Below are 24,345 nucleotides of genomic sequence, written 5' to 3'. Positions count from 1 at the left end.
GCTCCGTACCATCACCACGGCGCGGGGCTCGAACTCACAAACTATGAGATCATGACCTGAGCCCAAATCAAGAGTCGGTCGCTTAACTGACTGAGCCACCCAGGCTCCCCTATGTAATCATTTCTTTCTAATCTCAGACCCTGTCTCTTTATCCGTTGAGTTTGTTGATTAGACGGCCTCAGGAGCTATCCAGCCCTAACCCCCTCTTTGACACATTAGCAAATAATAAATCACTAGAGCTTTTTGGCAATTAGCAGCTCATGTTCCTCTCGGTGACGCCTTTCCTTGCTGGTGGTGTGGCCAAATTTTTCAGAAATGTGTGTTTATGCTTTTAAATGCAAATTTAACTCTGTGGGAAAGAACAGGTTTTGAAAAATCTTGCCCCTTGCTTTGTGATCTGCCTGTTGGAACGACTCATAATCTGCATTTCAGATGCTTCCAGACCACAGCTCAGACGATACGCTCCGAACATTTCATAATAAAAATAGATGACTTTTTTTTTTTGTTTAAGTCAACCGGGAACAAAAGTCAATGGGGGGCAGATACAGTGGTTCACGAGTGGAGGGCCGTACTCCGCCATCTTGCCATTAGGTGTGGTCATGTGACTTGCTTGAGCCAGTAAATTCCAACAGTGGCAGCAGGGGCCACTTTTGCATGGGAGCATTTAATCGTCCGTGTGGCGTCTCTGTCTCTCTCTTTGCCTGCCTCATAACAGGGGGAAACGTGGGTCCCTATGGAGGCATTCGGCTGAGCCACCGCCTAGGTCACCCACCCTGAGAGTTACCCAGATCCGCAAAGGACTTTGCATGAGCCAGAAGTACACCTTTGTTGCCTTAAGCCACTGTGATTTGTCGTTTTCCAGAGCACACTGGACCCATCCTGAGTGACACAGTCGGTAAAAAACAAAGGATCTGTTTTGATGAATATAAAGATTTGAAATCAGCAGCTGTGGATGACGATGTGTATCTTTCACCCGTCTCAGCCATCGATTTTCGTATTTTATTCTGACTGCATAGATTCGAGAAAATACAGTTAAGTCGTTGCAAACACTAGCAGCTTCATTTTATTTTAAATGCATAATGAAGTTTTTAAAAAAATCCCTCTTGCTCTCTCAAGAGTGCTCAATTAGAATGAACCCTGGGTGGCTCAGTCAGTTAAGCGTCTGACTTCGGCTCAGGTCGTGATCTCACAGTTCGTGGGTTCGAGCCCCGTGTCGGGCTCTGTGATGACAGCTCGGAGCCTCTCTCCTTCCCCCTCCCCCACTTGCACTCTGTGTCTCCCTCTCTCAAAAATTAACAAACATTAAAAAAAAAAACCTGTTTAGAATGAACCCAATCCCTTAAAAGAACAGACATGGTAACTTGCATTTCCAAGTTGAATTCCCAACAGCTTGTAACCTGTATATTCTTGTCATAAGCGTTAAGGCCCCCGAAGGGTACGATGAGAGGAGACTAGGATTCACTAGGCAGAGAGGGAAAGATTTGGTCCTGAGGTCCCTGAGTGGGGAAAAACACCTATTTTGGAACAATGCTAAGAGGGTCGGACCACAGCAAGCCCCCTCAGGCGTAAGGTTCCTCTTAAGAATGGAAGAGAGCCCACCTACCCCCCTCAGGTTTCCCCTCTGGAATGTGACCCAAGACCTAAGTATGGCCTTAGGCCACCCCTTACACAATGGAAACAAGCCAATGGGGAGTGGACAACCCAGTGCCTACAGCTCTCAAGCCAGCAAGGGTAGAACCTGGGAAGGAACAAGGAAGGGAAGGGGACGCTGACCAGAACCTTATAAAACAAGGACCCTCCCCTATAGTCCTTGGCGTTCACTTTCCAATGTCCCTTCTCTGTAAAGACAGCTTTCTTCCTTCCAGATCTTCTACTCTAAGTTTTGCCTCCTGCTCATTTTGTGTCCCCCTTTTCCTTCATTGAAGCGGTGAGACAGCGAACCCCGGGTATTGTGGTAAAAAATCCTGCAACCCACTTCAGATTCTGGAGCAGGGACCTGAACCAAGAGGAGTGAAAGTTTACTCGTTTGCTGCTCGGAGGGGCTCGGGCCTGATGAGGGCCGGTGCAGAGCTGGGGCCTGAGCCCTGCCTCCTGTTGGGACACAGGACACGTGGGCAGGGCCACGTCACCTGTAGGATCCTCGGAGGCCAAAAAGGAAAGGAGGCTTGTTACGGGTCACACAGCAATGAATGCCACCCAGACATATCTATCCCCGACACCCAACTTGTCCAGGCCGGAACCGTTCAACCAGACGGTCGGGGGTGGGCGCTCCAAGGGTGCAGGGCCCCCAAGGAACCGCAGAGTCAGGGGAGGGGCCCCGGAGGAGGCAGAGCTGCACTGAGGCCAGATGAGAAAGAGAGATAGAGAGCAAGCAGGGAAGGGGCAGAGAGAGTGGGGTACAGAGGATCCAAAGCAGGCTCCGCGCTGACAGCAGAGAATCCAAAGCCGGGTTCAAACTCATGAACCGCAAGATCATGACCTGGGCCGAAGTCGGACACTTAACTGACTGAGCCCCCCAGGTGCCCCCTGCCAATGTGTTTTTACAGACCAACCCTGGGACTCTGCCAGGTCACCCCCGAACCTCTGGAGACGAGCATCTGTCCTGTGGACCTTCACGATGGGGGCACCAGCACAGACCACGGCCTCCCTGCAGCCTCCCTGCTCCCACACTCCGCAGTTGCCAGGCCCCTCCCTGGTCCCCCCGCCCTTCCCCTCCTGAATCAGCCTCACCCTCTCCCCTCAGGACCATCTTGCCAGCCTCCTCCTGGGCCTCTTGACCTCTAGATTCTCTAGTCCCTCCACCCCACACATGGAAGCAATCCGGGTACCCTCCTGGCTGGAGTTCTCACTGACTCCCTATTGCCCAAGAGATGAAACCCGAACCCCATTACTCGCCTAGAAAGGGGGAAGCCCTCATCACAGGAGGGGAGCCACCTAGAGAGCTGACAAGGCCCAGGGACCACGCCTGCCACCTCTCCTGGGGGAAGACACTTCCTCTCCAAGAGTAGGTCCTGAACAATGAAAATGTTTTGCTTTAATCTCCTTGAAGACACAGGCCCAGGTCCTGAGGTCAGTTGGTAAAACCCAGGCCAGGACAAGGAGGGACAGGGAAGTGGGGCTCTCTCTGGGCTCTGGGGGCGCCGGGAGGAACTGAGATACAGGTGGCCCACTCCAATGTCAGGCCCTGCACCCTCAGAAAAACCTTCTTGTTTCCAGGCAAAGAGAGATACTTGGGGATCCCTTGGGGGACCCCAGAGAGATGCTGTCGGCTGCGCACCCCCCCCCAACCCGGCTGAATCACTTGGAACAGCTCCAGGACCCGCAGAGCTCTGAGGGAGGTGATAAAGACAGGGGGCCTGTCTGCTGCTCACCGCACAAACACAGGGAGGCTGGGGCCCAGAGGGGGCACGGCATCGGTGGGAGGTTGCACAGCAGGAGAAAGAGAGTCCCTCTGTTGGCTGAGCACTTAATTGGGTTAGGGGTGTCCATCCTCCCCACACGCACGCCCTCCAAAGCAGTGAGGAGACTCACCACTGAGGCTCAGAGGGGCTAAGTGACTCACTCAAGGCCACAGACCCCGGGAGTGGTAAAGCAGGGATTCGAACCCTGGGCTCCCATGCACTCGCATTCAGTGCTCCTCTGAGAATACAATGGCCTATTCTTTGGTGCTTGGAACTGTAAAACTGCTTTGCTGGAAACTTTCCCAAACATGTGGGGACTGACAGCACAGAGGCTGGATTCTCTTCCTGCAGAGTTCTGCCGAGAGGGGAGGGGACAGACCACGAGGTCAAAGGCAGGAAGAGACAATCAACAGACCCAGGATGTGTGGAGCCAGCACCTTCCGGCCCCTCTGTCCAGCCCCCCAGAGGGACACGGTAGGGCCCCATTTTGCAGACGAGGAAACGGAGTCTCCATGGGGAAGTGGCCCATCCGTGCCCTGCTTCACTAAGGGGCAGAGCCAGGCCTAGAATCCAGACAACTGTACGGGAAGTCCCTTCCCTGGACGTGCTGTGCAGGCTGGCAGCTCAGTGCAGGCGGGTTCCTGCTATAAATACAGTGTTGACTCCTGGTAACCTTAGCCTCCAGGCTCCCCTGTCCAGGCACAGGGCCATGAACCCAGGAGCCGACTGCCTGCCACTGTGCTCCTGATCTGTGAAGTTTTCCTGACACGGTGACAAGGCACCACATTTTTTTTTTTTAACAGGCTCCAAATTATTGGAGACAATGCAGAACTGGCTAGCCATCTCCAAAGTGGGAAGGGCTGCTGTTCAGATGAGAGCGCAGATGGCCTACAAGACCCCCAGCCCCCACCCTTGGGCGAGCAGGGTGGGATTTCCTGGATGGGGCTCTTGGTCTGGGTGTGAATCCTGACTCTACCGTAATTTACCCACGGGACAAACTTGGACAAGTCTGTTTGCCTCTCTGAGCTTCAGTTCCCCCATGTATACAGTGGGGTTCATGCATGCCCCTCCAGGGATCGAACAATGTCTCCAAAGTGGCCAGGACACAAGACACAGCAGACCCCGTGTTCCTTTCATTTTCCTCTTTGGCTGCAGCTCATTTATTGGTTGAATAGTAGTTACAACAGCTACACCTGTTAATAGTAAGCCTGGTGTTATGTTAACTGGGTTACATGCCTCCAGTCACTTACCCCTCGTTGGAACTTAAGGAGCTAATGTCCTATCATTGTTAACAGATGAGGAAACTGAAGCACAGTGATCCGGAATAATCTGCCCAAGGTCACACAGGTCACACAGGTCGTGGGTGGAGAGCGGAGAACTTTCCCAGGCCCGGGGATTCGTTTGTGCAAATAAGGAGAAATATTTCACAGGTGTCTCCCGGACCCATTCACTGCCGCGGGGTTGGAATCCTAGAAAGTCTGGCACTTTAGACGACACATTCCAGGAGACCCCTCCCCAGTAAACAAACACGCACCCTTGCCCCCAGGTGCTGTCTTTACTCCTGCCAACCAGATTGCACTGCGAGTCCAGCCCGGCAGAGACCCGAAAGCATCCCACGGTATTTTACAGGCAGGAGGCCAAGTCCTGAGCTTGCCAGAGGTGACCTTCCCAGCTAGGGTGGGCAGAGCCACGGTGGTACCTGCCAGCCCCCAACCCAGCTGACCGTCTCCTACACAGCGAAGGGGCAGTAAAGGCCGTGTCTCCTCCCAGCCTCCTGGACACACACACACACACACACACACACACATGCACATGTCTCCCATTCCATTGCCCTGTTGGGCTAAATATTGTTCTGGCCCTTCCTGAAATACCCATCTACATGCGGGTGGTTTTACAAGCTGCTAAAAGCAGGGCCGTGTCCCTGGTGGCAGGAGAGAGCTATTCCGGGTTCGTGTCAGGTGTGGGCAGAGCCAGCCAGAAAGGGCCTGTCTGCTGCACACATCCCCCCGCCCCCCCCCCATACTGGCTCCTCGGCGGACAATTCCTGGCAGCCAGCACCACTGACGCCTGGCGGAAGAGGGTGAGGTCAGGCCATTTTTGTCGGTGTCCCCCTCCCCAACACACACACACACACACACACACACACACACGCAGAGTTCCAATTCCGACTTGGCCAGGTCCAGGCGCCGGGATGGTCCCTCAGACACCATGCGGGGGAGGGGAGGGGGCACACTGCCGTCACTCACAATCTCCCCCAGGACCCCAGGACAGCCAGACGTGCCCAGGATTCTCCACGGTGGTGCTTGGCAGATAAGGGATCCACGGGCCACTGCCGTGCCGTGTCTTAGGCAACAAGCCGCAGCTGGAGGGGCCAGACCGGGATACACGGGCTCCTGAGCCTCTGGGCTCCTGCCCAGGACCCTCCACCTGCTGCTTCCACGAAGCCACCACCAAGTCCTCACTGCACACCCGGCACCAACAGATAGGCTTTCACCCGCCGGCACAGTGGACCTTCCCAACCACCTGTGGGTGAGGAACTATTACCACTGTCCCTTTTTTCACTTAGGGGTTCTGAGCCTCAGACATGTCCACCCCAGAGCTCGTCTTCAACCGGAAGGAGCCAAGGGTGGCCAGGCAGGGGCACAGGCAGCCAGTCCTCACCAAACCCCTTGCCCCGGGGAGGGCAGGGGGCACGTGAGCAGACCCCAGTATCCGAGCACCCCTCTGCCTTTGCGTCCCTGGCCGTTTCCAACCTAGAGGATTTGGGGACCCGCGGGGGAGCCTGCCTTGTGCAGGCAGACCGGGGGCTCAGAACTTCCCGGAGGTCTCAGACCTTTGGGGAATCAGATGGCAACTGTAGGCTCCCCCACCCCGGACCAGTGTTCACACACACTCGTTTGCATGCGGCCGTGGGGGGCCCATGGCACCCTGAGCCCACTGAGGGGCCCAGTCCAGACCCTGACGCACTGTGGGGGTGAGCTCCGCACCCCCCGCTGGCGGCGGGAGGGGTTTGCAGCAGCCACAGCCCCCTGCTCTAGCCCCATCGGGAAGGCAGGGGGTGCGGCAGAACTTAGCTTTGAAAGTCCAGTTCCCCTTCCAGGAGCACGGCCCTCCCCCGCCCCCCCCCCCCATCAGGCATCAGGCTGGGAGGAAGGGGGTCCAACCCCACAGCTGCCTGCAGCCTGGGGTGGGGGCGCCCGGTGCCCTCAGCGACCAGGAGCTTTGGCTCTGCAACCGGAGACGCGGTGGGTAAATATAGCACTGCCACTCACCGGCCGAGGGGCCCTCGCCGTCCGACATGGTGCAGGAGACGGGCGGGCAGCCGGCCACCAGCCTGCGGGGACGCTCAGAGCCGTCAGTGGCTGTCACCCACCTGGTGGGGCTTGGGGCTGCCGGGCCTGCTCTGCGTCCAGTCCCCAGGCAGCGTCCCGCCCCAGCCGGCCCGGCTGCCCCCACCGCCCCCCCATGCTGGGCTGGGCAGATAAGAACGCGCTCCAGAGCCAGGAGCCCTCGGGATTGGTGGATAAATCTGGGCACTGCCCTCCCCTGCCCTGGGCCTCTCCCGGGCTGCCTCGGAATGTTTCCTGCGAGGCTGCTGCACCCCTGGGTGCTCGGGCAGTCCCCGAGAGCCCAGCCCCAGGCCTGGAGACCCCAGAACGCCCACAGCCTCCTCTCCCTGGGAATGGTTCCACCCGGCCAGTGAGTGGCTTTTACGGCCGCTGGAGGAGACGACGGAGGGATGCCCCCACTGAGTCCGTGGTTGTCGTCTTAGCTCTCTGGAGCGGCCACGACCCACCCAAGGCCACCCGGCCAGTTTGGGGTGTGACCAGAGCTGGACTCTGGAGCCTGACTATCTGTCTCCAAGGCTACGGGAAGGCGTGGCCCTTGCCTTCGTTGGGCAGACCAAGAGCAGCCGCTTTTGGGCACCTTGTGGGGTGCCGGCTGCTCCATGTGTGCTGGGGGTGCCCTGGGTCCCTGGGGGCAGCCATGTGACTCAGGGTCGGGCACAGAGGGGGTCCTCAGGAAGTACCGGTTGGGAGAACACATCTCAACAAACACTAGTATACACTTGCTGTGTGCTTGCCTAAGAGGCGGGCTGGTCCTCCTCTTGGGTCCCCACAAGGGCCTGGGCCAGAGACTAGGGCAGGGAGGCAAGTGGGAGGCTCTGGGCTCAGTTCCCAGAGGCATCATGCCAGGGCTGGGCGTCGCTGAGCCCCCCAGGGCTCCAGGTCTACCCAGTTCTGCATGCAGGGCCTAGAAGGAGTAAAGTGGCTTAAAGAGAAGGAGAGAGGGTGGTGATCGACCCCAATCGGAGAGATACGGGAGGGCTTCCTGGAAGATCTGGCATTTGAGTTATGCCTTTGAGGAATAAGAAGGTTTTTTCAGGGGAAGAGAGGGCATTCCGGGAATAGAGACCAGCAGGTGCGTAGAAGAGCACCAGGAAAGCTCAACTGGGACTGGAGGGTGGCAGGTGTCCCCGGCAAGGGCTGGAGGTGATGATGATCCCGAGGACAGGTGGTTGACATTTGTGGAAGGGGTGGCATCCAAGGCTAGGGAAGTCAGGGGAGGCTTCTTGGAAGAGGGGGCAGACACTGTGCTTAAGGGTCCATGAGCCTCCAAAAGATGCGAGGGGCGGGAAACAGCATTCAGAGGCCCAGCAGCTCTTCAAAGGCACTGAGGCCTTGGGGCGCCTGGGTGGCTCAGTCGGTTGAGCGTCTGACTTTGGCTCAGGTCATGACCTCATAGTTCCTGAGTTTGAGCCCCTCATTGGGCTGCTCACTGCTCTCAGTACAGAGCCCACCTTGGATCCTCTGTCCCTCTCTCTCTGCCCCTCCCCCACTCTGCTTTCTCTCAAACATAAAACATTCAAGAAGAAGAAGAAGAAACAAAGGCACTGATGCCTTTCCCAGCTCAGACACCCGGGGAGTGAAGACAGGGGAGCCCAGGCCACCATGTTTCCGAAGGAACTGCCTTTTGGAGATGGGTGGGGGACAGCTGCAGTCACACAAACTGTCAGAGGTGATAGCAAAGGAATTCAATCCCTATACGGTGGTTCCAGGCCTCCGGGCCTTTGCCTGTGCTGTTCCCTTGGTCAGGAATTCCCTGTCCTCCCCCCATCTCCTCCCCTGTGAAGCCTTGTCTGGCTGTCCCTGAAGGTGGGCCAGGCTCCCCTGTGTGCTCCACAAACCGACCTCACGGTGGCCAGTGCCTGACCCTGGTTTTGCCCACCTCCTGCTGTATGATAGTGAGCTCACTGTCACTGGAGGGATGTAAGCAGGGCTGGACAGCCACTGGACGAGGACACAGTGAAGGGAGTTCAAGCATCAGTTGGGGTTAGATTCAATGGCTTGGGGGCCCCTCGAGGGTGACCAGCTTGTGCTGGTTTCCCTACTTCAGCCCTGAAAGTCCTACCTGCACCCTGGGAGACCTCGATCAGAGGCAAACCAGGACTGGGGGCCATCCTGGGTCCCTCCTGAGGTTTTTACGTGAGAAAAGACAAAAACAAAAAAAAGCAAGAGGAACTGTCTCTGGCATCTCACAGTCCCACCCCTTCCTCCCCAGGATTTCCCCTCCTCCCTCCCCCCTCCTAACTCGATTCCAGGTGAGCTCTCTGGGAATGGAAAGGCAGCAGCCGGTGCCTTGGGCGGGTGTGGGCAAGAAGCTGATGCTAGTCAGAAAGGAGAGGGGAGGAGAGGAGAGGGCCTCAGGGCTCCCCACCTGCTAAGTGGGAGGAGTCTCACCTGCCAGGGTTTGAGGACTGATGGAGATAGGAGATAACGAGGCAGTGACAGGGCCACCAAATCTCCGCAGGTGGCAGCGACATCCCCAGGGAGGGGCGGGGCCGGGGGGGGGGCGCTGGAACCCACCTGTAAGCCCTCCACTCAGCACTCAGCTGTCCCCCACTACCCCGGGCGGGGTCAGACCTGCTCTGCTGTGTGGCCTTGCGCAGGTCCTGGCCCCTCTCTGTGCCTCTATTTCCACATCAGCAGAGCATTTACGAGCACCTCCTATGTACTTGGCCCTGGGCCAGGCTGGGGGCAGGGGGAACCCGCGAGGCGTGCCCGGTCCCATGGGGCCACGCTTGGGTCTTGTCTCCTGCAGCACCTGCGCTGGGCTCCCTGGGATGAGCTGGGTCGACAGAGAAGCGCACGCGAACTCACCTCAGGGCACCCCTCGAGACTGCCAGTTGCCCGGTCCAGGGTGGCACGGGTGTGCCCAGTGCTGGACACACAGCGGTGCTGCAGCAAGAGCCCCCCCCGCCCCAAGTCACCTGGCGCCCCAGACAGAGCCCCTCACCTTGGCCACTGCCGGGTGCACTGCAGGACCAGGGCCGGGAGGAGCACCCTGTCAGTGTCACAGGGCCTGGGTTGGATGCCACTCTGCCAGCCGCCCTCGGCGACTGGGACAAGCTGACCGTCGCCTCGGTTTCTCATCCCAAAATGGGAGACTATGGAGAGGCTGAGCACCAGGGCCCAGAAGCCTCGGAGGGGCCATCCGCCTGCCCCCCCACCCCTGCTCCCGCAGCCGTCAGTGCGTCCGCCCCGGGGTCCCACCCAAACAGGCCTCCCAGTGTCCAGCCGCCAGAGCCGACCTCCTGTGTGCAGGCCACCTCCCCTTCCTGTCCCCGGCCCCAAGTACCTTCCTGTTGTTTTCTATGGTGGGAACACGTGTTGGGGGAAAAAAAACAACTTGGTTTCTCTGCTCCGAGGTCCCTGCAGCAGCTCTGGGCCGCTGCGTATGTGTGCAAACGCGTGTGACAATGCACGTGGGTGCACACAGGCGTGCATGGCGGTGGGTACGTGTGTGGGGAAAGTGTGTGCATGTGAGAATGTGCGAGCGCATCACAGGTGTGGGTTGGTACAAGTGAGCGTGTGTGTGTGCACCTATGTGCATGGGAGCACGTACGTGTGTGTAGGGGGGTGTGGAAGAGCGTAGGGGAGTGTGGATGAGTGTGCACGTATTCCTGGGTGAGCACATATGTGCACGTGCAGGGGAGCGTAAACACGTGGGGCATGCATGTGCCCCCATGAGCTTGTGTACGTGTGTAAGAGCGTGTATGCGCCTGTGGGGGGTGTGTACACATGTGGGTGTGCCCTCTGGCTCCTGAGAGCACGTCCTGTATCTCTGACCTCGAAGCCAGCTGTCTGTGTCCCTGGCATGGTGCTGGCCGGCCCCTGGGGCTCACAGCAAGTGTCTGTCTCTTTGTTCAACTGCCTGAGCGAGATGTGAGCACAGGTTCAAGGAGGGCGGGGGAGTGCAGGAAAGGCGGCCAGGGTGGCCAGGGCAAGCACAAGGGTCAAGGGGGACCTCTCTGAGCAGTGTCATGCAGACAGACGCCTGGAGGGTGAGCCGGCAGCCCAGGCAGGAGGCGGGTCAGGTGCAGCGCAGAAAACAGGGCTGGCAAAGTGGTCGGGGAGCTGTGGGAAGGCACAGTGGTGGGCTATCCGGTGAGAGGTGCAGGCGGGCTGCTCATGGGGCCTCTGAAGTCTGCAGGGGTGCAGGTTGCTTCAAGGGGAACAGGGCAAAAGGGGTGCACATTTATTGTGCATCAGTGGGGCCAGCTCTGAGCGGGGCCCCTTTCAGGCCCTGCCTTACACCCCCGCCCCACCTGCCCCCACACTGCACAGCCAGCCATCTCTGCTGCTGAAAGGAGGGTGCCCCAGGAAAGGAGCTTCAGGGCCGGCCCCACCAAAGGCAGGAGCGGCCCCCCAGCCTGGTGGGGCCAGGGAGGAGGCCCACGTCCCGCCCGCTGGCACCTGTTCACTCCCCATTTGCACAGATACCAGCTAGGTCTCAGGAGCCCCGGTAACTCCTCCCTGCTGGAGACCCGGTCTTCCTGGGCCTTGGGTCCCCCCCATAACAGAGGCAGGAAAGTTTTTTTCTAATGTTTATTTATTTTTGAAAGAGAGAGACAGAGCATGAGCAGGGGAAGGGCAGAGGAGACACAGAATCTGAAGCAGGCTCCAGGCTCCGAGCTGTCAGCACAGAGCCCAGCGCGGGGCTCGAACCCACGGACTGTGAGATCATGACCTGAGCTGAAGTCGGTGGCTCAGCCGACTGAGCCCCCCAGGCGTCCCGGGAGGAAACTTTTGAACAAGGAGCTTCCCCTGGGACTTTGGTGGCTACGACCCGAGGAAGGACAGCGGATGTCCACACTGGGCGGACCACACCTCCTGGGCCTGTGACCTTGGGCAGGCCATCTAGCCTCCCAGGGGTCGTGGGAAGGACGAGGCTGTGCTGTGCTGCAAGGGCCTGGCACCAACGGGCCTCACGATACTTCCCAGGCCTGTCCGCTGCCTGAGGTTAAAACAGACACTTCCTTACAGCTCAGGACACAGCCCACAGCCCCCAGTACATGTAGCCTGAGACACACAGACGTGGACAGAGACCCACACGGGAGAGACAGATACACGGTGACAGAGAGACCACAGAAACACAGAGATCGATGGAGGGAGAGACACAAGTGGGCACCCGTGTGTACCACTCCCGTGCATCTCTGGGAGCTGCTTTCCCACACCCAGGGGCTCCCACCCTGCCCAGGCCCCCTAAGCTGAAGGCCACCTGGGAGGCCTTGGATGAGCCTCCCAGCCTCCCAGCCAGGAGAGAAGCTCAGGGGCCCGTCCAGACGCACTCGGTGTCCCTAGGGTGAGGGCGTGGGCAGCCCCTGGGTCCTTTGAGCAACACCCTCACTTCTGGGTGGAGGCCGAGGAGCCACTGTCACTTGGGGTGAGGCGTGGGGCTGCCGGGGATGCCCTGGCCTCCTCCTCAGGCTCCAGGGCTCACAGCAGGGGGGAGGCCCCCAGGGAGAGTGAGGTCCCACCTCTCGGGGCCGGGGTTACAGTGGGCTCAGGGCCGACTGCACTGGGCGCTCAGTGGTGAGCTGGTGGCATCATCAGTGTCATTGTGGCTAATACCTTGGACTCCTCCTCCCCTGGGGTCCCAGGCCATGCAAGGGGCTTGGATAAGGGCTCTCCCTGTGGGCTGAGGTTAGAAGAGCCCCACCAGAGTTGCTGTCGTCGTCCCCCGCTGCCCCCCAAAACTGAGACCGGCAGAGAAGCTGGGCCCAGAGAGAGGGAGCAGGGAGGGGAGGCTCGTCCTTTGCCCTTGCCTGCCCAGCACTGACCCAGGGACCCTCCACATCCCACCTTGGGGGCCAGGCTCCTGCACGGAAGGCCCCAGTGCCCCCCACGCCCCTCCTGGCCTGTCTTGAGGCGCATGGAGCCTCTTCCGGGGTAGGCCTGGGACTTGGGCATGGCAGTGTGGGGGCTGCTGTAGAGCCTTGCCTAAGGCAGGGGGTTCTGGGGTGCCCCCTCAGGGACCTGCAGACTTGCCCCCAGCTACTCAGGCTGCCTCCCGCTGGTGGTGACCACTCTTCCTCACTGGCCCTGGGTCTGGCCCGCTGGCAGGGACTACCCAAGGTAGGCAACATCCAGAGGGTGACCACAGGGTTCCCTAAGCAAGGAGGAAGTTCAAGGGGGACGTGTTCTGGGAGGCACAAATGTTTCCAAAGCTCCAGGCCAAGGAAGGGCCTTCACTCCATCTGTACCCACCCCAGGCCTGATTCAGAGAAATGGCCCTCCAGTAGTAAGTCTCCCCCCACTTGCCAGAAATACCCCTAGTGTCTGCCCCCTCCCCCTAGGGCTATTTATAGACTTGCAGACAGAGATGCCCAAGGCTGTCTGGAGCCCAGGGGTGAGGTCTGGGCAGACATGTGGATTTAGGTCATCCACCCCAGGGGGGTGAGAACCGCCTTTGCATCACACGCTCATCAGGAAGCCTGTTTAGGATGCAGGATTCTTGCCCCAGAGGAAAACAACATCCCCGCAGAGGGGCTGAAATGTGGGAAGAGCCGCTGGCTTGAGCCCTCTCTTGCCCCTGCCCTGAGGTCCCCCTCCAGGTGGCCATCCTCCCTGTCACTGATCACCCAGGAAATACACACATACACTGTATACCAGTATACCAAACCCTGGACCAGTATAAAGGACACCACACCCGATTAACCTGCCCAGGTGGGTGGCTAATTGTGGCCCTCCGCCCACTCACGTCGGATGCCCCTAAGGCCCAGCAGGGTCACTAGGTGACTCCAGAGCCAGACTCCTGTCCTCAGGTGCAGAGCAGAGAAGAAAACCTCCCACCTCCCACAGCTGGGACAGCTTCTCACCCCCAGCCCAAGTTCCCGAGGCTCCCAAGGCCGACCCCCAGCGAAGGCTGGGCCGCAAGCCACCCCGAGGACCCCTCATCACCAGCCTCCAGGGCCCTGGGGCAGAGGACACTGGAGGTGGCTTCGGTTCAGCCAAGAGCGTGTTCAGTGTTACAGCAGCTCAGCCCTGAGGGGTCAGGAGGCATTCCCCAGCCCTCCCAGGCGGGAGGCAGCCCCCTGCACCCCTGCCCGTCCTCCTAGTGCGCTTCCCCGCCACTGGGCTTTTCTTGCCAAAGCTGCCCCCTCCGGGCCGGCCAGCGTCCCACCGCCGGACCCAGCCCACCGCCAGGAGAGGTGAGGGGGAACCACCCAGCGATCGCGGCACTGCGGGATAGTCCCCCTAACGTCCCCCCCGCCCGGCTGTCGTGCCTCGCCGAGCCTCGGTGGCCCCACCTGTGACACAGGGATGGCGACGCCCACCTGCCTCCCTCCACCCGAAGGCTCAGAGGACGCTCCAAACCACCCGCGCCTGGGCCCGCCGGGGTTTGCGCCCTCCCGGCCCGACCCCGCCCCCAGGAGGCCGGGCTTGCCTCGCCGCGGCCCCGCCCCCTCCGGGCCTCGGGTTCCCCCGCGGGACCGGGCGGGCAGGCACCGCCCACTCGGCCACCCGCAGGCGCGCCGGCCGGAGCGCTGCGCCGGGGCGCCACCGTGTGGCCCTTCTGGGAACTGCACTGCCTGGCCTCCCAGGAAAGCCCTTCCTTCCCTAGAGGTTACCGCCATAAAGATTCCGACGCCAGTGACAATTACTACTGGCGGGTCTGCAACACTGTCGCGACAGGCTCTATGCTAAGTACGACCTATACAGAATGCTCTTAATTCTCCCATCAATCTTAGGATGTGGGTCCTATCATCCGTCCTTCCTTACAGATGGGGAAATTGAGGCCCAAACCCCGCCCCCCCAAACAGTGACAGGTCAGGTAGGACCTGACCCCAGGAGGTCTGGCTGCAGGGGCTTGGTTCCAATTCGATCCATCTTGCCTGAGTCCCAGGGTTGACACCATCCCTGTGCACACTGGAGTCTTCCAGGGGACGTAAGAGAAGTTTCAGGGTCCCAACCCATAGGCAGATCCAGCTGGCCCAAGTGACTCATCTAGGCAGCAGGCCTGAGAGCCACCTTCTCTCTCATGAAAAGCCCATTTTATGGAGGAGGAAGTGGCTCCGGGAAGGTCAGGATGGGCGCACTAACCCACAGGCAACGACAGCAGAGCAGGGCCGGGGGGGGGCGGGGGGGGTCCAGGCTCTTCCCACTCACCTCAGGCCTCCCGCCCTGGGTTTCCAGTGCTCGGAGGCCAGCCCAGGCCTTTGGTGACAGGGCTTGTTGAGCAGGTGGAAGTCAGGTTTGAGTCCTGACTCTACTATGGCCCTGCTGTGTGTCGTGACCTTGACTTTCTCATCTGTGAAATGGGCCATACTCAAGAGGATTTGAAGAAATGACGATGTGAAGACTCAGGCTCAGCAGTGGATAAGTAGCTGCTAAGTCAGATGATGGTAAAGGCAGCTGGAAGTTTCCAGAGGGAGCTGACCCCTCCAGACCCCTCCAGGCAATGCCAGGTCACGCCCCTGGAATGCTAAGCCTTGGTAGCCTGTGGGCCTTTTAGATGGACAGCGGAGGAGGTTCTGTCCTGTGGGGGCCAGGCCCAGCCATGGCGGAAAGCTCAGGGCATGGAGTAGGGGGTGCTGGCGGAGACTGGGGGGCTGGTGGGGGTGCCTAGGGGCTGTGGGGCTGCTGTGGGGCTGTTGGAGAGCTCCAGAGGGGGCTGGTGAGCCTCAAAGAGAAGCTGCAGAGGGTGGGGGGTAGTGGTCCAGGCAGGGCAGGTCCCTGGGAGCAGTGCAAGGCTGAAGGCCCAGGGACGAGGCAAGAGGAAACAGCGGCATTTGGGGGGCCGAGGGAAGGAGCTGGGCAGAGACCATCAAGGGGCGGGTCTGGCCACACAGCTGGAGGCAGAGCCCAGGCACACGGGTTCTGAGAGCCACGGGACATTCTGAGCCCCCTCCCCCGCCCAGACATGGGACTGGAAAGGGGAGGGAGGGTGGGAGTGTAGTTCGATCGAGGCCCCCCGCCCAGTGCTCGGTTTGGGCAGAGAACTAGGGGAGCGGGACTCTCACTCTACAAGGAACCTGCGGCCACAGAGGCATCCTGGAGGCTGGGCGCTCTGCCCAGAGGCTCAGGACAGACTGCAGAGGCCAGTTCCCTTGACCCACCTGGGCTGGGGAGAGGAACGGGCTCAGTAGCCCCACCTCCCTGAGCCTGTCACTTCCTCCCCTGAGCCTCAGCTTCCTCTTCTGCTAAATCGGAAGACCCCTCAGCTCCAGACTGCTCAAGGACTGAGGAGGAGCTGAGGCAAAGCGAGGGCTGGCCCAACTCCATTCCATTCCCCTCCTGCTATGGAGAGCGGACCTTTCCAGGGCATTTACCCCGGGCAGTGGGCATAGGCGTGTTGTTTTCTCTGCAGGAAGACAGGCTCCCAAGTACTGAGGGAGAAACTCAGGGGGTCCTTTTCCTTGGATGGGCCCAGAGGACACGGCTAGCCCAGTACCTATTGCCCTTGGCCACCTCTAGGCCCCGGGGGAGGAACGAAGGGCACCTTCACCCACCTACCACTGTCGGGGTTCCAGTCTCACCTCCTGGGGCTGGGCCCACAGGCCTCCTCCGACCAGGTCGGGAGGGGAAGCATTGTGCCAGAAGGTGCAGAGGAAGCCAGCAGGGGTGAGGCCGGGCGTCCAGGCGCTCAGGTCCACCAAGCGGTCCCCAAGAGAGGTCCCGGGGGCTCTGGCCTGTGTGAGACCCTCTGGGGGCCCCAGCACCTTTGTTGGGAGTAGACTAGACCACATGGGCCCCAGGGCCCTGACCCTGTCAGATCGAGCTCTCAAAACCCCGTCTGTAATCCCAACCTCACACCGCACCCAGGAACGTGGCCTTGCACATAACGCAGGGAACTGGCTTCTACTAACATAGAGCCCTCCTGGTAACCTGGGCAGCCTTCTCCCGAGACGGCACCATCTGGGCACCTTCAAGGGAAGCTTCCGGAGCTGCACTAGCCCTTAGACCAGTCCCGATATTGGTCTCATTTTACAGATGCGCAAACTGAGGCCAGAGCGCTCTGGCCCGGTCCGGCCATTCATTCATGCAGTCAACACATATTTATTTGAGCATCGGCTCTGTGCCAGGCCAGGGCGGCTCGGAGACGAATCATACACAGACCTGGCCCACGAGGCACTCACAGCCTGGCAGGGCAGCTGGTCACATCAAAGGACACTCACAATACAGTGTGGTCAGTGTGGTGTTAGAGGTAGCACAGGTGACCAAGGGAGCACAGAGGAGGGGCCCCTGGCCCCACCGGGGGCGGCAGGGAGGGCTTCCTGGAAGAGGTGACACCTGAAGAGGGTTTTAGGAAGTGAGCAAGAGTTAGGGTGTGTGGCAGGGGGAGTGGCCTGTGCAGGGAGGTGGGGGTAAGAGATAGCACATCTGGGGCGCAGCTGGGAGTTAGGTTCGGGGCGGGGGGAGGGGGGGGGCGGTCCAGGAAGGGCGTGGAGTTAGCACTGGACGGGGAGCTTAAGGGGGAGGGGGAGGGGGGAGGAGGAAAGCAGGTGGTGATTGGCAGGGGGGCCCGCTGGGAGCCAGCGTGGAGGGTGCCCCTGAGGAAGGGGACAGGAGAACAGGGTGGATGGCAGCGGGGTTGCAGAGGAGTGTGGGTGCGGCCCTTGCCAGAGGAGTCCCATCCACCCCAGGCCCGCTCAGCAGGGTGGCGGGGGTGCGGGCTGCCAGCCCCGGGGCCGCAGAGTGCACAGCACAGGGTCGAGCGGCTTGAGCGTGGCCTGCTCCTGCAGCCCGTATCGCTGTCCAGGCACCAGCCGGAACTCGAGCCTCTGCAGCAGCTTGGCCATGACCACCTTCACCTCCATCTGCGTGCAGAGGTGGGGAGGGGCGGGAGGCACGCGGCCGGAAGGCAGCCGGTGGGCGGGGCCCCGGCTGGCCCGGCCCTCCCTCACCCCGGCGGGCGCCCCGCCCCCGGGTCCCCGAGCCCGGCTCTGCCAGGCCTCCTGGCCCCAGGGTGAGACCCCACCCAGCCCTGGCCTCCTACCTGAGCAAACTGCTGTCCGATGCAGGAGCGGGGGCCCAGAGAGAAGGGGAAGTAGGTGAACCTCGGCCTGCGGGGAGAGGGCTGTCAGGAGGAGGCGGCCCCGTGACAGTCCTGCCCCGGCGGGTGACAAACCCATCCCTTGCGGATGCATGGCTTGGGGCCACGATTGGATTTTGCACCCACTGAACACATCCAGGGCTGGCTCTGTCGAGCTCTGCGTCAGCATTTTGTCATTTTATCCTCCTCTGGCGCTTTCCGGGAGGGGCTGTTATTATCCCCAGTTCACAGCTGGAGGGACTGAGGCTCGGAGAGCCAAAGCAACACCCCCCCCCCCCACCCCGGCTTCTCTGCCACTTCTATACTCAGCCCGTCACACGTCCAGTTCTGGGTAGAGGCTAGGTCTGGATGCAGGTGGTCGGTCCCTGGGGCCTGGCTCCCCCCCACCCACGTCCCACTGTAGTTTAAGGCATTTGCCCCCAACGCAGCCTTCAGGGGGAGCCATCAGTGTTCCCATTTCTCAGGACCATCAAGGCAGGGGGAGGTGCAGCCCCTGGCCCGAGTCCCAGAGCTTCCCAATATAAGGGACTGGTTATAAGTCTGGGTGTTAAAACCAGTCTGAGCTGGGCTCAAACCCCAGCTCTGCAGCTACTGGCTGTGCATCTTTGGGCAAGTTACCTTACCTCTCTGAGCTGTGATTTCCTCCCCACAAAAGGGGGCGGAGTGGGGATGGCAACTTCCTCACAGTGATCTGGAAGGCCATGTGGGCTCAGGGGTCATAGGCAGTCCAGCCCGCAGGTCACTGGGACCATCCTTCTCCCACCAGGCCTCCACTCGCACACAGCTTGAAGAGGGACTTACTTCGGTGCTTTGGGGCTGAAGCGATCGGGGTTGAAAGTCAGTGGGTCCTCAAAGTATGTGTCCATACGCCCCATGACGTAGGTGCTGAACTGCAGGGGGAGGAACTGCTTGTCTCTGGTTCCAAGGATAGGCACCCTCACACCTCCCTGATCCACTGTGGTCACCCAATGGGGCGACCAGGAGCAGAGTGGCCCCCCTCTACTCCACCCACCCATCTGGGCCAGTGTGGGATTCCACTGGCTCCTGGCAAGTGTCCAAGACAAGGGAAGGGACAGCCCAGTGTGCCAACAAGGACCAGCTGGGTGTGTACCTCATCCTATGCTTGGTCCCGTGCTACAGGGGGCCTACAGTTATCCCTATTTTACAGATGGGAAAGCTGAGGCTCAGAGAGAGGTTCGTGGCTTGCCTGAAGTCACTGGGCAAGTAAGTGGCAAAACAGATTCAAACTCAGGTCTGCTTCGAGAGCATCTTCCTCAAGATCTCTAAAAGCTGTCATTCAAAGTTCCTTTTCAGCACAAGGTTGTTTCTGCGGCGGGGTTGGGGGGGGGGGGGGAAGAGGGGGGAGGGAAAGGAGCTGCAGGCCCCACTGGCCTTATGATACACACCAAGTTGCCTCCCGACTGAGGGCAGTGTTCTGTGCCCCTGGCCTCTGTGGGCCATACGTGCCCCCTATAACTGGTGCCCTGGGTGCCGACCCCGGTCTCATTACTCCTGCACCAAAGAGTCCCCTGAGCCCACTCTGCCGCTGGTTCTCTGGGCTGAGAGTACAGGGCAGCCAGAGCAGAGGGAGGGCCCGGAACCGTGGGAGCATGATAAGGTGGAGAGGTGTCCGAGGTCAGCAAAGGGCACCTACTGTGTGCCAGGGATATTTACCAGACATGTGATGACCATTGTTCTTCAAGTCGTCCCAGTAAACCGTGACTCAGGTATCATCACCCCAGCTTATGAGGAGGGCACTGAGGCCCAGAGGTGACCCAGCCTGCCAGAGCGGGGTGGGATTGGAGCTGGGATCTGCCCACTCAAGGCCCACATGGCCACCTGCCTGCTCAGCCAGATAGAAAGGCATTCTAAACCACCACCTGGGTCATTCAGGCAGGTGGTATTGGTGCTGGGGTGTTAGAAAAAAAAAAGAGCAGATACACAGAATAAAGACCCACATATCATGAAGCTTTGATACACGCTGGAGAAGGCGTGGCCGAGCCCTGGGAAAGCCAGGGCTTCGAGGGGGTAGAGGGCTGCCCAAATAGATAGAACCAGAACATGTTGTTTTCCTCTGTAAAAGTAAAAATCAGGTCCTGGGGAAGGGTGAATTTTGTCCCCCTAAAATCCTTATCTTAAAGTCTTAGCCACAGAATGTGACTGTATTTGGAGATAGTCTCTTTAAAGTGACAATTGGGGCACCTGGAAGGCTCAGTGGGTTAAGCATCCGACTTCAGTTCAGGTCATAATCTCATGTTTCATGAGGTTGAGCCCTGTGGCTGGCTCTGTGCTGACAGCTCAGAGCCTGGAGTCTGCTTCAGATTCTCTGTGTGTGTGTCTCTCTCTCTCAAAAAAATTTTTTTTTTTTAATTTTTAAAAAAATAAAAAAGTGGCAAGTTATAATGAAGTCATTGGGGTTGACCCTACTCCAGGATGACTGGTGTCCTTATGAGAAGAGGAGATTAGGACACAGACACGCACAGAGGAGATACCCTGTGAGGACAGGCAAGAAGACGGCCATCTACAAGCCAAGGAGAGGGGCCTCAGGAGAAATCAGCCTTGCAGACACCTTGATCTTGGACTCCCAGCCTCCAGGACTGTGAGACAGTACATTTCCACTGCGAAGCGCCCCCTTCTGTGGTGCTTTGTAATAGCAGCCCCAGAAAACGAATACAGATCCCTACCTCACGCTATACACAAATTCAGTTCCATGTAGATAGGGACTTAACTTGAAAAAGAAAATTGTGATATTGCCAGAAGATGATGTAAGTGACTATGCTGAGCTCATGATGGAGTGGGGGCAGGGTTCCCTAAGACAAAACAAGAGAACAGACTCCTGAAAAATTAAGAACTTTGGATCATGGAAAACACTTTAACAAAGAGAGGCCACAAGTCTAAAGATGACATTTGCAACACGCATACCTGACAAAGGATTAATATATGAATTTTTACAGAGAGGGGGGCACCGGGGAGACTCAGCCGGTTAAGCGTCCGACTTCGGCTCAGGTCATGATCTCATGATTCATGAGTTTGAGCCCCGCATCAGGCTCCGTGCTGACAGCTTGGAGCCTGGAGCCTGCTTTGGATTCTATGTCTCCCTCTCTCTTTCTCTGCCCCTCCCCCACTTGCACTGTCTCTCTCAGAAATAGATAAACATTAAAAAAATTTGTTTAAATGAACTTTTACAGAGAGCTCTGCACAGCGTTGAGATAACAGCACCGCAAGCCTCACTAGTCACCAGGAAACTGCAAATCAAGACCACAGGGAAACACCTTCCTTGCACTTATTTGATTGGCAAAACCAAGAAGCCGGACCACAGTCGGCGTCGGGGAGGATAAGGAACAGAGCTAGTGGGCGTCTGGGTTGGCATGGGTGTTCTGGAAAACACTTTGGCGCTGGTTTACCGAGTCGAACGTTGAGATGCCCCACAACACAGCCCTCCCGCCCCCGTGTGCACAGTGCATCTGCCACACGGGCAGGAGTGGCAGCCGTGGTGCCCGGGAGAGCAGGGAATCGGGCAGCCCCCAGAGATGCCTGCTGACCCAGAATGGATAACGGGGTGGCAGTCTACACACGGCAGAGAAGTGAGGGCCCGCCGTCCCAAAGCAATCCCAGGACATATTATCATGTGGATGGACACATGTCCACACACACACACACACACACACACACGGAAAGGCGAGAGGTTAGTAAGCACAAAATTCAGGACAGTGGTTGCTTCCGGAGAAGCAGGACAGTGACAGAGTTCTAGTTTGGGGGTGGGTTTCTGAGAGGTCATGGTGCATGAAGGGACACCTGATGAGGGAACAAATGAGTGAGCGTGTAAACGGCAAAAAAGGAGAGGTGGGGGAGAATAGTCAACCTCCGTGGGGGGAGGCGGGAGAGGGGTCAGCTGTGAAACGGGGCACTGCCTGCCGGCTGTGTGACCTCAGGAAAGTGACCCAACCTCTCTGAGCCTCAGCACCCTCAGATGTACACAGGGCGCCTCCCTTCCAGAATCGTCTGCTGTAACCTCACACTGGATAGGGTGAAAAGGAAGAAAGTCCTCACGCGGTTACGGTGAAGCTCATGACAGACCCCAGTGGCGACAACGGGGCCACGGATGTCCCGACCTCAAGGCTTGGCCACCCCGGGGGAGGGCAGAGAGGGCCCGTACGCACCAGGAGCGGGGTGTTGCCGGGGACTCGGACCCCATCGATCAAGGTCTCCTCCTCCAGCAGGCGAAAGGTGCCCCACGCTGGCGGGTACAGCCTCAGCGACTCTTTCAGAACCTACAGAAGCCACGTGGGGAGACGAGGAGAGACGTCAGAGACCCCACAGAACGTGCCGGCGGCGTGCCCCAGACCCACCCTCGTCTCCCGCTCGCAGTGCTGACTGCGCACCCACGTCCAGGACTGGGTCCCAGACCCCCTGCAAAGTTAGCCTCATGTTCTTGTCCAACCCCTGCTCTCGCGGAAGGAGGAACTGAGGCCCCAAAGGAGAAGGAGGTTCCGGGCTCTGGCCGAACTACAGCACCAGAGCCCGGTCCCGCCCCAGTGACTCTGATGTCATTGGTCTGGGGCAGGTGCTCACGGGACTGATTTTCAGTCTCCAGGGACGTTCTCACGGGCGGTGAAGTTAGAGAACACCCACGGGAAATGGTTCAGCAGGGCAGCAGGCCTGGCTTGACGAACCACCCACACGTGCCCAGAAGCTTCTCTCCTGCCCCCACACCTGGGACAGATACTGCAGCCTCCCCAGGTCGTCACAGTCAAGGTGCCTCTTAGAACCGATGACCTCGTCCACCTCGGCCTGCAGCCTGTCGGGTCAGACAAAGACAAGCTCGTCCCCGAGGAGCGACTGCCCCCTATTAGTCTTTAGAAGGAGGAAGGGAAGGAAGCGCGAAGAGAGCGGCCCGGAGCTCCCCTCCCCGCCAACCCTCCTCCCACGGCCCCCCTGCTTCATCGTTGAAGACATCCAGGAACCATCACGTCCAAAGCAAGATGCCCAAGCAGTTGGGAATTCTGTTCCAGGGCCTTACAGTCTCCCCCCTTCCCTGTTCGCCGCTCGGAACCGGCCGCAGGCAATAAATGCACAAAACAAGGTCTTTGCACCGCAGCCTGGTTCACGGCAGCCAACAGCCGGAAACAGAATGAGCCTCGCGGGGACGCCGGCTGAGTGAGCCTTAAGATGTGCGCGGTGAGGCTCGGACGCAGGCCTGAGAGTGGATTCGGACCACCTCACGCCCGTTCGGAAGGCTGTAATGCAGAGGCAGAAAGCCACAGGTGTTGGCAAGGATGTGCAGAAAGCATCGCCCTCGTGTCCCCATGGTGGCAATGTAAAACGGTGTGCAGAAACCGAAATGGGGAATTACCATGCGCTCCAGCAATTTCTCTGGAGGTCTATACGCCCCCACAGCGAAAGTAGGCTCTCAAAGATACTAGCACACCCAAGTTCATGGCAGCGTTATTCACAGGAGTCAAAGGGTGGAAGCCACCCGAGCGACCCTCAAGAGCCGCGTCGGGGAACAAAACGTGGGGCATCCGGACGACGGACCGCTATGCAGCCTTAAAAAGGAAGGAAGTTCTGACACCTGCTGGATGAACCTTCGAGACATTACGCTAAGTGACACAAGCCAGACGGAAAGGTCAATTACCGAATGATTCCAATTATATGAGGTCCCTCGAGGAGTTAAATCCGGAGAGACAGAGAGGAGTATGGCGGGGGGGGGGGTGTCCCCAGGGGCGGGGGGGCTGGTGTTTCACGGGGACAGTTTCAGTTGGCAGTGATGGGAGGTTCTGGGATGGGGGTGGCGATGACTGCAGAGCAGCGTGAAGGTGCGTGATGCCACCGAACTGTGCGCTTAAAAATGGCCAGAAGAGGGGCGCCTGGGTGGCTCAGTCGGTTCAGCGTCCGACTTCAGCTCAGGTCGTGATCTCACGGTCCGTGGGTTCGAGCCCCGCGTCGGGCTCTGTGCTGACAGCTCAGAGCCTGGAGCCTGTTTCAGATTCTGTGTCTCCCTCTCTCTCTGCCCCTCCCCCGTTCATGCTCTGTCTCTCTCTGTCTCAAAAATAAATCAACGTTAAAAAAATTTTTTTTTTAATAAAAAAAATAAAAATGGCCAGAAGAGAGATGCCTGGGTGGCTCAGTCGGTTCAGCGTGCAACTTCGGCTCAGGTCGTGATCTCACGGTTTGTGAGCTCGAGCCCCGCGTCGGGCTCCGTGCGGACAGCTCGCGGCCTGGAGCCTGCTTCGGATCTGTCTCCCTCTCTCTCTGCCCCTTCCTACTTGCAGTCTCTTTCAAAAGTAAACAAACATTAAAAATAATTTCTTAAATGATCAGAATAGGGGCGCCTGGGTGACTCAGTCGGTTCAGCGTCTGACTCTCGATTTCGGCTCACGTCATGATCTCACGAACCATCAGATGGAAGCCGCGTCGGGCTCTGTGCTGACCGTGTGGAACCTACTTGAGATTCTCTCTCCTTCTCTCTGCTCCTCCCTCTCTCTTTCTCTCCCTCTCTCTCTCAAAATAAATCAATAAACTTTGTTAAAAAATAAGATAAAAGGTGAGGGGACACATGACCTTACAAAAAATTATTGGGGTCGTCAGGCAAAAATGTTTTTAA

General features: G+C 58.9%; 2 protein-coding genes across 2 annotated transcripts in view; both read right to left on the bottom strand.

Annotated features, from left to right (window-relative positions):
• Nucleotides 1-6,842, bottom strand: part of EML1 (EMAP like 1) — a 183,966-nt gene extending 177,124 nt beyond the window's left edge. The window contains exon 1 of the mRNA XM_042990514.1: nucleotides 6,674-6,842. Within this exon, the coding sequence (XP_042846448.1) occupies nucleotides 6,674-6,701 (28 nt within the window). The 5' untranslated portion in view covers nucleotides 6,702-6,842. The remainder of the gene's footprint in view (nucleotides 1-6,673) is intronic.
• Nucleotides 6,843-17,173: 10,331 nt separating this feature from the next.
• The window catches only part of LOC102970492 (cholesterol 24-hydroxylase), a 32,560-nt gene continuing 25,388 nt past the window's right edge, over nucleotides 17,174-24,345 (bottom strand). The window contains exons 11-15 of the mRNA XM_042987793.1: nucleotides 22,455-22,539; nucleotides 21,902-22,012; nucleotides 18,543-18,631; nucleotides 17,685-17,751; nucleotides 17,174-17,505 (exon numbers count right to left, since the gene is read on the bottom strand). Coding sequence (XP_042843727.1) covers nucleotides 17,338-17,505; nucleotides 17,685-17,751; nucleotides 18,543-18,631; nucleotides 21,902-22,012; nucleotides 22,455-22,539 — 520 coding nt within the window. The 3' untranslated portion in view covers nucleotides 17,174-17,337. The remainder of the gene's footprint in view (nucleotides 17,506-17,684; nucleotides 17,752-18,542; nucleotides 18,632-21,901; nucleotides 22,013-22,454; nucleotides 22,540-24,345) is intronic.

The sequence above is a fragment of the Panthera tigris genome, chromosome B3, assembly GCF_018350195.1.
Source record: "Panthera tigris isolate Pti1 chromosome B3, P.tigris_Pti1_mat1.1, whole genome shotgun sequence".
Lineage (NCBI taxonomy): Eukaryota > Metazoa > Chordata > Mammalia > Carnivora > Felidae > Panthera > Panthera tigris.
The sequence above is the reverse complement of the archived record's forward strand: the minus strand, read 5'-3'. Positions and strand labels throughout refer to the sequence as shown.